This window comes from Silene latifolia, chromosome 5 (genome assembly GCF_048544455.1).
Source record: "Silene latifolia isolate original U9 population chromosome 5, ASM4854445v1, whole genome shotgun sequence".
In the NCBI taxonomy this organism is placed as follows: domain Eukaryota; kingdom Viridiplantae; phylum Streptophyta; class Magnoliopsida; order Caryophyllales; family Caryophyllaceae; genus Silene; species Silene latifolia.
In genome coordinates, this window is record NC_133530.1 from 89451635 (window position 1) to 89465397 (window position 13763).

Genomic DNA, 13763 nt, shown 5'->3' on the forward strand with positions numbered 1-13763 from the left:
TTGGTATTTTGGCCTTTTTTTGATTCGGACTTCCATCATTCTGGCTACTTTGACTATACTTCTACGTGCATGAATCATTCAGTTGATAATTGAAAGGGGGGCCTTAACGGTGTGATCAAACTTTTGGGGTCTTGTTAACTACCATTGACTCGATAGATTGTTTCATTTGATTAAAATATTCCTTACAAAAGAGTAGAAGTATAAACATTGTTGAGTTGTAGGGAGCAATGTTTTTAGGATTGGGATTTACTTTGGATTGGTGGAGTTAGGTAGGATCGAGATTTTACTTTGGATTGATCAAACAGGTAGAATCGGATCGTTAATCTGTACGTGACAAAACACAACCCTTTTTTATTTGGTAAAAACATATATTTGTTAATATTTGTCCATAAAATATTGATAATTAATCATTTTAGTATCGGTGTATGAATATGTTTGTACATCTCACACGAATTCTAGGTTTTAAAATATCAATATATAAAAGTAAATATTTATTCTTTTACGATAAATACCGAACCGTTGGATTATATTATGATTTTGCCTTTACAAATTTTTTAAATGAACAGGGTCGTTAGATTCTACATCCAGAATAGAATCGTAGGATCGCGATCGCTCAAGCATTTTTGTATCGTAAACAATGGTACCCCTGGCAGGGAGTATGCTACATTTCTTTTGACAACGATTAACTTTCATAAATAAAATAAAACTAGTTATAAAGCAAATCGGAGGGAACTACAGGCCCCTAGACCTGTAGATAACCAACTAACGTAACCAACATTACAAACTGGCTCAGTAAAAACACGAAGATGGCACTTCTTAAGCGGGGAGAGATAAATGTTGTTGAATTGCAACTAACAATTCTCTTTTCTTTTAGAGTCCAGGGCAATTTCTAGAGTCTTTGTAAACCTAAGAAAAAAAAAGGTTAATTTTTCACTTCCTTGCTTGTGTCACTAAGCTAAAAAGTAGAACTAAGGGTACGATTATTGTTAGTCTTGAGACAAGATTTTGGTAAGTCTTGAGATAAGACTCACTCAAGACTACCAATAATCTACCCTAGTCTTAACAAAGTCTTAAGTTGAGTCTTAGAAATCCAAGACTCAACTTAAGGCTTTGGGTGAGTCTTGACCCCACCTTAAAGAAAAATTATCCAATGGGTGAACAACATGTATCCTTTTTTTTGTTAAAAAAAATAAAGTGGAGTGAAAAAGTAGAGTCTGAGGTGAGTCTGACGAATAATGTATAAAGTCTGAGATGACTCTGAACAATAAAGAAATAATAAAAGTTAGTGGAAAGCTGATGTGGCAGAGTTTTAAGACTTTAAAAAGTCTGATTGATAATCTCATCCTAAACTGATCTGGTTCTCTTTGTTGTCATTGATCTGTTTTGGATATTTGGATATGTGGCTTATTGCATGGGCCAAATCCTTTACCAAATTAGACTAGGAATGGAAGCCTCAAAGAATTAATACATGACCCACCCACCCCTAATTTCTTCTCTTTTTTCACGTGATTATACCCGGACCTGGTAAAATTTAGGGGTATTCATTTGTGGTTCGCTTCACCGAACCTCTAATTTAATTCGGTTCGTACACGGTTTGGTTCGCCAAAACACCGAACCTAAACCGCACCGTTAGAAACGGTTATAAACGGTTCGGTTAACCACTTTAAACGGCTATTAGCAGTTCGGTTATCGGTTAACCGATAATCGTTCTACATTTTTTTATTTCAGTTTTCGTTAATTTTTGGGAATTGTTTATAATAGTTTAATTAAATTTTCATTATATATTATACCCAACAATAAAGTTATTAAGCTAAATTTTAACATTAATCAATTTAAGAAATTTTAAATTTGGATACACTAAGAAAATTGAACGAACGAACAATTTTTTATATAATATTATAATTTTTTGCTTACTTTTTTGTGAAACGGTTCGGTTCGCGGTTAACCGGTTATCTAAAATTGCGAACCTTAACCGAACCATTTCCATAATAAATTTAACGGTTCGGTTCAAAGAACCGCTTTGTCGAAACGGTTTGGTTAATCGAACCTTAAAAATGGACGGTTTTTCGGTTTTGCGGTTCGGTTATTGCGGTTCGGTTTATTCTGAACACCCCTAGTAAAATTGACCTAGCACCTGAATTAAAAATTCGAACTTGACCTAAAACCCGAATTGACCCAATCCACAATAACCCGGCCCCGAATATTTATTGTTACAAACTAATTATTATCCATAATAATTTGATAATATCTGATCTGAAAATGAGTCGAACCTAAAATAACTCAGCCCGACCCGACCCGAACCAAGCGCGACTCGGTTAACCTGTTTATCAAGTCTAATTATATTTCCTTCGCCCCTCTTTAGCACCAAAAAAAAAAAAGTCTAATTATATTTCCAGTAAAATAACTCAAATTTTCTCGGTAGTGGAATTCCTAAATCACGCCTCCAATTTTATTTGTTACGGCCCTAGATATTATTCCCTCCATTCAACTGTCTTCTTTTTTTCCAAAATTAATTGTCTCTTTTGTGTTCAAAATTTGGTATGCTCAAATGAGTGGGCTACCATGATTTTTCCGTTCTAAATAAGGGTTTGGTTGTTTTATTTGTTGTTCTTTTTTGTTAACTTGTGTGGGACTCTATTCGCCGTAAATCTCGAAATTTACCCCTTCATTTTAATAATAATAAAAAAAAGAATACTGAGAGTAAATTTACATTTTTTTGTGTGTATGTTTGTTTGAGTGTTTGAAATGTGAAAGTTAATATTAATATAAATATATGATTATGACGTACATCACCACTTAAATTATTTTCACATATAATTGTTGTAAATAAGAATTTGTATTTAAGCGAATCAATTTTATAACCTACGGTTATTAATTGGAAAAAAATTAACGTCAGAACCACCACGCATGCTTACTGCCAGGGGCGGCCCATAGAATTTGGAGGCCCTGTTCCAAATTTTATTTGGAGGCCCTATTTTAAATTAAATTTGAGGGTTGAAGTATTATCTTTGTGGAATCATTTAAGAATAAACTAAACAAAATATAATTTAAAAAGCGAAAAAATAATAACTTCACGCTAACTTAAGGATATTTGGCTAATAAATGAGATAAAAAGAGTTTTTATTTACATTAGATGGATTGAGCGAAATATAATGTGAAATGTAACGATAATTATTGCATGAGACGAACTAACACAGTGAGACAGTCTCAATATATAAAAAGACAACTAATTTCTTTGCATTAAATGAGGAATTTGTTTTATAAAAACTACTTTTAAACCTATTTAGGACGGTATGAATGTTTTTTTATGAATATTTTATTTTTACATTTCTATTATAATTATCTAATAGTTCTATATCAGTGATCTAACTGGAAATGAACATTCTCGACGTTTGTTGAAGAGTAAATTTACTAAGTAGCCTATCATTGTCACCTACCATTTTCGGTGTGCGCGGCTAGTAGTTAAGTTGCCGAGTTTTTAACTGTAAGTAAATACTCTGTCATGATTTTTTTTTTAAATATATCGTACTATCTTGTTTTAAAAAATTATGCCTGTAATTTATTCGCATTATATGTAATAATTCAATCCCGTAATTAAATATAAATCCTTCTCGTAATTATGTAATTTTATTGTTATTCAATTTTTTTGTAAAATTATGTAAATTCTATAATTTGTAATTAGTTTCATTTATTCCGATTTGTAATTCATACCGCTTATATGTCATTAATTTCATTTATTCGGAATGTATAAAATTATTTCATAGTATTATTTTATAGTATTTGTTCTAAGACGGAATTTGTCGCATGTTTGTATTGGCGGAATTCTGAAGAAATAAATACTTTGCACACTAACGGGTCCCACCATAACATGAATTTCCAAAAAAAAAGAGGAGGTTGTATTAATGACGTGGCACGTCCTGGATTGAGTATTGTCTTCTGAATTAATAAAGATAAGATGGACCGTGTCACATGTGAGACTGTCTTTTTCTATATTTTAAAGTGTGACAAAAGAAAAGTACAAAACTTCACATTTCTCAAACTACGTACATATTTTAATCAATAATCTACATAAACAACTTAATACTCACTCCATACTAGACAAATGGTAACACTTACCTAGTACGGCCGTACCACACCAATGGTAACATTCCTTATTTGATCCACAACATTACCAAGTTATCCTTATACCTTTTTTATATTTACAACTAATGTCATTACATACCTCACCCATCAACTCACAATTAAACCCACAATTACATAACCCCATTTTTACCCTTATACCTGTTTTTACCCTTTTTTCTTAAAAACCCCATTTTTTACCATGTTACCATTGGTCTGGTATGGAGGGAGTAATAAAGTAGGCTAATAATACACTTAAAACAAATTAATAACACAAATTGTTTAATAAGGCGGTCTTATAACATAAGACCGACCCATTAGATAAAAGCCTCAAAAAATTAAATACGGAGCAGTTTATAAAGGGAACAAAATATAAGCCCAATTGAACTCTACTGTCTTCTTTCCACCAATAAAACTAACTTCTTCAGGCCAAGTAAGACCTCAGAGGCCACCAATGGCTACCTCCACCCCGGCCTCAATGGCTACCTCCACTCCGGCCTCAGATGACGACGATACACAAGTAACACAAACGACTGTGAACTTCCACAAAAATATCACTCAAACCCAAAATGTTTGAACTTACGACTTAAAAGTTTTCAAATAAAATTTAGTAGTTATTAAACTAAAATCTTACTTTAAGAAATAAAAACAAAAATTGAAAGCCTCAAGTGTTCATCTAATATGGAGTTTTCAAATTAAATTTGTGAGTTTTGAAGTTAAAACTGTAAGATAATAAAATTATGTAAATGGGGAAGCTGATAAAATCAATTAAGCATAAATCAGAATGCGATTTTTCAACTTAAATCACAAAGTTATCTATTTAAAAACACAAGTATTCAACTTTAAAAACTGGAACTTGAAGATTAAATACGAAACCTAGTTGTCGGTTGTTAGCGTCGAGGAGCCGTCAATGATTATCTTGATCGTCAACCGTGAAGGTGATGAGGTCCATAGGAAGCAACTTTTTGCGGCTGTAGAGGTGGTGGAGGAGGCGGTGATGGTGAGAACTGGGCTGCAACGGAGATGGCGGAGTTGACGCAGCCAGGATCTGGGTTTCAAAGAAATGGAGAACGTGGGCTTGAAGGGTAGTGGAGAGTGGGGGTTTTGTATTTTTTTTATTTCATTCTAGCTTATAATTATCTTGTTGGGCTAATCTCTTCTATTGGATCCGTCCTATGCTATAGGACGGTCCTATAGGAGAGTTACTGAATTAATAAAGAAAGAGGAAGGCGGGGCCCACAAAGAAAACTCAATTGAAAAAAAAATGTAGAGGAAGGTGAGGCCCACGAAGCAAACTCAATTGAAAAAAAAAATACCAATCATGAAAGTTGAACACGAGACCTTCAAGAAGTTGGATAGAAACTCTACCACTTTGACAAGTGATACATCAACAGTTATGCTGGATTGCTGGCAGATGTTTCTAAATATAATGAGGCCCTCTCCGTGTTGGGCCCCGGTTCCGAGAACCGAATTGAACACCCAACGGGCCGCCCCTATTTACTGCTTACTTGCTTAGGCCATCCTATTGTACTCTTGTAACTGGGTGGTTACCCAGTGCATTTGTGCCTATGTTTTATTGTAAACTTGGGATTTAGGAACATTAATTTTATAATGAATTATAGCCAAAAAAGGAAAAAACTTAAAACATTTACTAATGTCATATTTGTTGCAACTTTAAAGCTTTTTATACAATAAAAGAAGACCATCACGTGGAGTCGTGGACCATGAATATGATATAGTTGCGCATAAATTACTACCATGCGTAAAACAAGACTCCACGTATGCAGGTTCGAGTAGGCCGGTCGAGGATGTCGATAGGAGACCGTCTAGACTGGTTGTTTCCGTAACTCTTCCCCTCGACCATAGGCGACGTGTACTCAAATTGACCCATCAATTTAGACCGTATCATTCTATATCTTTTTTTTTTTTTTTTTTTTTAAAAAAATCCTAAAGTAGGATTATATTCTCATAGATAAATCTGTTGTAGCAACTTCAGCGATGTGACGAGGAATCGATCCGCCATCAATGAACCTGCTATCACCTACAATACAAGAATGAGCGAGCATATGGGCTGCTCGGTTATAAGTCCTACGAATATAAGACCATGCCACGGAGGTAAAACCTCTACACAAACTTAAAATATTACTAATAACCATATGAAAGTCACTTCGTCCAGACTGACGACACTGAAGAGCTTCAATAACCGTCTTGCAATCACTCTCCACACGAACGCTTGAGTGCTTCATTCTCTTAGCTTGTCGAAGCGCCATAAGAACCGCCTCAGCCTCCGCCACTCTTGCCTCAAACTCCTCTCTACGACGCCCCTCCCATGCCCATAATAAGCTCCCCTTCTCATCCCTACAAATCGCACCCAAACCCATTCCTTCACCCTCCTTGACACCCGCATCCACACTAATACATACCTCTCCCGGCACCATCCTCCTGTCCCGCACGCCATGCTCCCTTCCCCTAAAGCTTCCTGGTACCGCCACTTCCCGTTTCTCTCCTCCATTCTCCACATTCTCCAGCTCACCCATAATTCCCTTAACTCGCATCACCACGTCTTCCACCCTTGCCCCCTTATTTTCGAATACCACCTTATTACGCATCTCCCAAATCGCCCATACACCCGTAATGAACACCTCAACTTCCTCCCCGTCGAGCTCCTCCAAAACATCCCCCACCCATTCCCTCGCGTTCTCATAACCCCAAACCGGCCTCAACGCCATTCCTAACCCTTCCCACACCCCAGCCGTATATCCACATCCTCCCGCAACATGGAGACAGCTCTCAACATCATTCAAGCAAACCGGGCAAGTAACATCAACCTGCGACATTCGTGTAGCTAAATTCCATTTCGTAGCAATCGCCTCCCTACAAAACTGCCAGAAGAACATTTTAACCCGCGGCAACGTACGAGACCGCCAAATTTTCTTCCATAACCATCCACTCTGAGCCCCATCCGACTGTCCCTCATCAATACCCTAATCACCCATCAACGCCTTATACGCAGACTACCGTATATACCCCATCCCTCTCCAAATCCCACATCCACTCGTCCTCCTCCCCATTCCCACCAACTCTAGTATTCAGAATACGTTGATGCTCAAACGGGTGAAAGAACTGACGTACTTTAGACATATCCCATGCACTACCTTCCACATTCAGCAGCTCCGCAACCAAGAGCCCGTCATCAGCTCCAGCCAGCGGTGAAAGGACCATCCGCGTCTCCGTCTTAGCAATCCATGGGTCATACCAAACCCGAGTGCTCAAGCCATTACCAATACGCCTTCGTAACCCAACCATAAGAGCCTCCTTTGCCTCATAAATACCTCTCCAAGTGTAACTTGGATTAGTACCAAGCTCGGCCTTCATAAACGATTTATTAGGGAAATATTTACCTCCCAAAACGCGAACCATCAAGCATTCACGGTCAGTGATCATTCTCCAGGCCTGCTTTCCCAACAGAGCCAGATTAAATTCAGTAAAGCTTCGAAAACCCAAACCACCCAGACACTTCGGCTGACATAGCTTTGTCCACGCAACCCATGGTATCTTCCTCCTACCATTTTCCGAGCCCCACCAGAACCGAGAAACTAATGATCGAAGCTCATCACAAAAATTAGAAGGGAGCTTGAAGACACTCATAGCATAGGTCGGAATCGATTGGGCGACAGCCTTTATCAAAACATCCTTCCCTGCCTTCGACAATAGCATACCCTTCCATCCTTGTAATTTACGACACAATTTATCTCTAATTACTCGATTAACAACCTGTTTAGAATGACCCACCACAGTCGGAAGCCCTAAATATTTGTCGTGCTCATCTACAGCTTGAACTCCTAACCAACCCGCCACTTGTTCCCTCCTCGCAGCCGTAGTGCATTTACTAAAGGAGACAGTAGTTTTGTTATAGTTCACAAGCTGTCCTGACGCTTCCTCATACATATCCAGAATCCCCTTAACCTTCTTTACCTCCGCCTCCCTAGCTCGAACAAACAAAATACTATCGTCTGCAAACAACAAATGTGTGACCGTAGGAGCAGCCGGCGCCACTCTTATCCCCCTAATAGAACCATCCTCTGGCGACTTTGCGAAGTCGTCACGACAAGACCTCCGCACACAAAATAAAAAGGTAAGGCAAAATAGGATCACCTTGTCTAATCCCACGGCTTGGTTGAAATTCTTCAGTAAACATACCATTCACCCTGATAGAGAAAGTAACCGTTGAGACACACTTCATCACATTATCAACCCATCCAGCCGCAAATCCCATGCTGAAGATCATCAATTTGCAATTATTTTATTAAAACTTTGCGAATTGATGATTAGACCCGACAAAATTAATTTTACTCGGATTTCCGATTCAAATAACCCGACCCATTTCTCAGGTCTAGTTAAGACATTTACTTTTTATTTTGTCAGTATTTAGTTTAGTTTTTAAACATTCAACTAGTTTAATTGCCCGTGAAATTCACGGGTCCGTCTTTGGTGCATGTTTCTGATATTTTTGTTTGCTTTTTGACAACATCTAAACACATCTAATATTCTAATGTTAAGGGCGTGTAAATTGTAAATCATATAAAGTGATATTAGTAGTTTTGAAGCGTAGTTATTGAGTTTAAATTGCTCAAATTGCTTTATAACCTAGTCTCACATCTAGATATAATAACAATAATCAATATCATGATCCTCCGGATTACAATAGGCACAAAATCTCATTGAAGACGGGCAATATTCGTCACAAGCTTGTGACGGATACCGTTTTCTCTCACAAAATACTCATTGAGAATTGAGTGGGAAGCACATGGGGGGTGCCCCACCTTGTCTCCTCTCCCTTTTTGTGAGAGGTCACAAGCCTGTGAAGGGATTAGCCCGTCACAGGCAAGACGTTTTGCACAATAGGTCCCCAAAAATCCACATATACCAAAATTCTAACCCACAAAATGTTGTTTTGTATTTCATACATGAGCCCACTAATTTTTCATTGTCTATATCCAATTCCCTACTTGGCATATTTCTTGACTCATTTCCACCACAGATTCTTATTTGTGACGGGCATATCCTTGTGGATAGATAAAACAAAAGCAAAATGCCTAGGAAGTAGCAATTTGTTTTGTAGTCTAATGGACTTTAAACGACCCTCCCCGATAGTCGACAGACTCTAAAATGTTCCCGACGACAGGTCCTTGGCTCAGACCCCTTGAGCCGCCTCGCGTCGCCATAGTCGTCAGGTTGTAATCATCGATTAACCCGATGGCTATACTTTGACTTTCGCCTTGTCCAAGCCTCCGTCAAAGCGGGGGCTCTGTAGATACCTCATTTCTGCATCTCCTGCAAACCACCCGGTGATGATTGGGCCGCATGTTTGGTTTGCGGAACGATTTGTGACAGTTCTTAAGTTTATCATCAAGTGATTGCTCAAACACTGGTGTCTACCTCTTAATTGTCATCTACGCGCCGATACGGTCGTTTTGACAGTAATTAGAGTACATTTGGAGTCCGGGCCTAAAACCGTCTTCATTTTCGATAACGATAGCTAAAATCCCGAGTCAGAATGTTCTGGAATGTTCCGGATATTTCTATTCCATATTTCACAATCTTTTAATCTTTGGTAAAGAATTTCCCGTAATATTCATACAAAATATTAAGGAAAATAAGATTAATCCGTTATTCCATAAATTAAACACGAAAATCTTTCTTCCGCAGGAGGAAACCACTTGGGAACAGACGCAGCAGGTGCTGCGCCTCTTCCAAGAGACGCAGTGCCTGCTGCGCCTCTTCCCAAGTCCTTTTCTGCGTATTTTTCGTATCTTTTCATATCTTTTCGAGATTCACTTCCAAAGTTTATCCGAAAACCCTAATTCCTTCACGTGATTAGTATAAATAGGAGCCTTCGCTCCTCATATTTCTCCCGCGAGTGTCCGCCCTTCTCTTCTCCCTTTGCATTCTAGACCACGTTCTTACTTTTTGGCGTCTACATGCTTGAACTTTCGACCACGTAAGCTCAGATCTTTCTGAGTACCAGCCTCGTTTTGCATGACCGACCAATTTGACCAACTCCACAATCAATCAACTTTAATCAACTTGTTTCTTTCCTCTTACGAGGGCACTTTCGTCTACATTCGAGTCGAGCATCACTAAAACATAAACTTAGTTCATCTCGTTTCGTCAAACATGTAAGTCTGAGGGTGTAAATCCTCCCTTTATTTATTGTTCTTTACTTTTTGTAATCATCATGTAAGATTTATGTCAAAAATACAATTAAAACCGATTTCTAAAACCCTTTGTTTAAATCCTTTTTGCGGATTAACAGAAGACAGACGTCGATAAGGGACGCAGCAACTGCTGCGCCCCTTGGAAAGGATGCGGCACTTGCTGCGCCTCTTCCTGAGGTTGTCGCCGTTCTTGCTTCTCTTCTTCTTCCTTCGTCCTCTGTTAGTTTCGTTTCTTTGTTTTCTTTCGCCATTGTTTGCTCTTGTTTCATTCACATGATAGTTTTGCATATTATTAATCACTGTTAGTATATAATTCGTCATTAAATCCCGACTTAAATCCCTTATAACCAATATTTGCGGGTTTTCGTCATTAAAATCAATCCGGGTTGTAGAAATTCGATTCATTCATATTGAGTTTCTGGAATTCAATCTTTGATATATTCCCATCTGTTTATCCGTCATTAGTTCTTCATTAATTCGTCATATTTAACCTAATTAATTTTGTTTAGTTCACTCATGTCATTAATCAATCTTTTATTCATGTAATTAATTCGTTTACATTAGTTTCATCCGTGTTTATTGTTTTTTTATCACATTCATCATATGTAAATAACATATTAATCACTTTCATCCGAGTCAAATATCGTAATCAATCATTAAATTCACCCACGAATACTAACGATTTGCAGTTCCGGCTTCACAGCCAGAACTCAGCCTAGGAACAGAGGGCGCAGCTCTGCTGCGCCTGTTCCAGGTTGATTTCTGTCTCTGAACTTTCGTTCTGCCTTGACCTAGTTTAATTAGTTTACGTATTTAATTAATTATCACTCGTATTATCATTAATAATCTGTTCGTTTATTTATTTATTTATTCTTTTCCAAATTATCCGTTTTGAAAGTATTTTCGACATAAATCATTTAATCCCATTGTAATTATTGTAATTTTTATTTTCTTCATTGTATTTTTTATTGTATTCCTTTTATCATATTGTTTGTATGCCTTCACATGTAATCAATTTAAATCCCAATTCGACTCAATTGTATGCTAATTACGTGTTCACCGACTTAGTATTAATTCACATGTTAGGATCAAAATAATTGATGTTGCATTGCATGCATATAATCGACAATATATCGAGTATAGACAATTTCCCTAATCATTAGTAGAGGCCGCTATCGAGGCGGGCGGGATTAGGTGTTCGATCAAAAGAGCTTCCTAATACGTACCCTCACCCCTTACTCCAGATCTATGTGAACATCCGTGTTCATTGACATCCACGAGAGTTATTCTAGACATAGAATGCTAAGGGTAACGAGTTCTTGGTGTTCATGTCACTACTTTGTGTCTTGACATTGCACGAGGTATTCGAATGGTTTCCAATTTTCCACAATAAATTGGTGGCGACTCCACAAATGCAAAAGCTTGTTCTTCCCAAGCGTCCCCGTGGGCCCGCGTCCACAGTGATGATTACTAGCATAGCGAAATTTTCGAACATATGACATGAATAATAAAAATCTTGGGGTAATTTAATTTTTTCGAACGTGCCTAATGTCCATTTGTTAATATATACTTGTATATGGCTAAAAATATGGTTGGTGACTTATCCACGACTGAAAAGCTAGATGGTACGAACTATGATATCTGGCGTAGGAAGATTCAGTATCTTCTTAATGAACGTTGAAACCTTGACAACTACTGTGGCTAAGCCTCAAGAAACTGAGAGAACTGAGGATTTGGCTAAGTATAATGAAAACTTGAAAGCACACGATGAGTGGTTCAAAAAGGATCGTTCTGCACGCTTTACTATGTTGTTCTGCATGCACAATGATTTAATTGGTGAGTTTGAGATGTGTCCTACTGCTAAGGACATGTAGGACAAGCTTAAGATCTCTTTTGGTCAAACTTCGGCAACGAGGCTCCGTGCCTTGAACCTGAAGTGGATGGATTATTCGATTGATCCTAAACACAATGTGACCGAACACTTACGTGTCATGAGTGCCATGATACGTGATCTGAAAGCTGTTGGGCGAGACGTGCCCGATGAGGAACAAGTAGTGAATGTGCTTCGCTCTCTTCCCTCCGATACTGAGGAGTGGAAGAATTTTAAGCTCCTCATGTCTCACAGTGAAAATATCAAGACTTTCACTGAACTTGCTAAACATGTGGAGATGGAGGTGGAGCGTCAAAAGGCGCTCAAACCGCCTACTCCTGCTGCTGCACTTGTTGTTCATAATAAGTTTAAGAATAACAAGGGTAAGAGGGGTAAGAAAGGGAAACGCCCAACTAATACTCCCGGACCACAAGGTGGAATCCAAAAGTAACAAAAGGCTAAAGAGCCTAAAGAGGTCAAGTTAGCGCGTGTGAAGTGCTATAATTGTGAGAAGAAAGGTCACTTTGCTCATAAGTGTCCCGAGCCAAAGAAGGTACTTTTCTCCTCTAATGATCATGATTTGCTTGTATGTTCCCATGCATTAGTTGCTAATTCTCTTCCTAATTGGATGGTAGATACGGGGGCGAGCAAGCACATAGTTCGTGATCGTGATGAGTTTATGGACTATCATCAATTTCCGGTGGGTTCACAAACCGTCATGCTTGGAAACGGTAGTGAGGAAGATGTCCTTGGAACTGGTACCTATCAAATAAAGCTTCGTGGAGGCAATACGCTACTTCTACATGATGCCCTATATGCACCTGGGGTGCGATGTTGCTTAGTTTCAGTAATTAGTTTATTGAAAATAGGATTTGTTTTCAATTTTAAAAACAGTAGTTTCGAAATTTTGTATCATGGCGATGTGTTTGGCCATGGTATTTTAAAGAATGGTTTTTTTGTACTAGACTTGGATGATATTTATAGTAATTCATATTATGCTTTTGTTTCTCATTTTGATGTCGATTCTGAATCAGTTAAATGGCATGCTAGACTTGGTCATATTGGTCAAGAAAGGATGAATAGACTAGCTAAAGATGGTCTTTTAGATCGGCTTACTAGGGTTAAGTTGCCCATATGTGAGTCTTGTCTAGCTGGTAAAGCAACAAAGAATCCTTTTAGTAAGGCTTCAAGAACTCTATGTCCTTTAGAGCTTATCCATTCTGACATTTGTGGGCCTTTAAATGTAAAGGCTCGTCATGGTGCTATATATTTCCTCACCTTTATTGATGACTATACACGTTTTGGTTATGTGTATTTGTTGTCTCGACGTTATGAAGCACTTGATACGTTCAAGCGTTTTGTAGCAGAAGTTGAGAACCAATTGGATCGAAAAGTAAAGACTCTTCGAACCGATCGTGGTCGCGAATACCTTTCTGATATGTTCAAAGGTTTTTGTGAGGAAAAGGGTATACGTAGACAACTTACGATTCCTCATACTCCACAACAAAATGGTGTTGCGGAGAGAAGGAATCGTACCTTACTTGACATGGTTAGGT

General features: G+C 38.1%; 1 protein-coding gene across 1 annotated transcript; it reads right to left on the bottom strand.

Annotated features, from left to right (window-relative positions):
- Window positions 1-6077: 6077 nt before the first annotated feature.
- LOC141655741 (uncharacterized) lies at window positions 6078-6956 on the bottom strand. Its single transcript, XM_074462804.1, has one exon. It carries the CDS (start codon window positions 6954-6956, stop codon window positions 6078-6080), a length of 879 nt encoding a protein of 292 aa, XP_074318905.1.
- Window positions 6957-13763: the final 6807 nt, after the last annotated feature.

Coding starts and splice junctions, on each gene's coding strand:
- LOC141655741 (XM_074462804.1), bottom strand. CDS start 6,956: ATGTCGCAGGTTGATGTTACTTGCCCGGTTTGCTTGAATGATGTTGAG.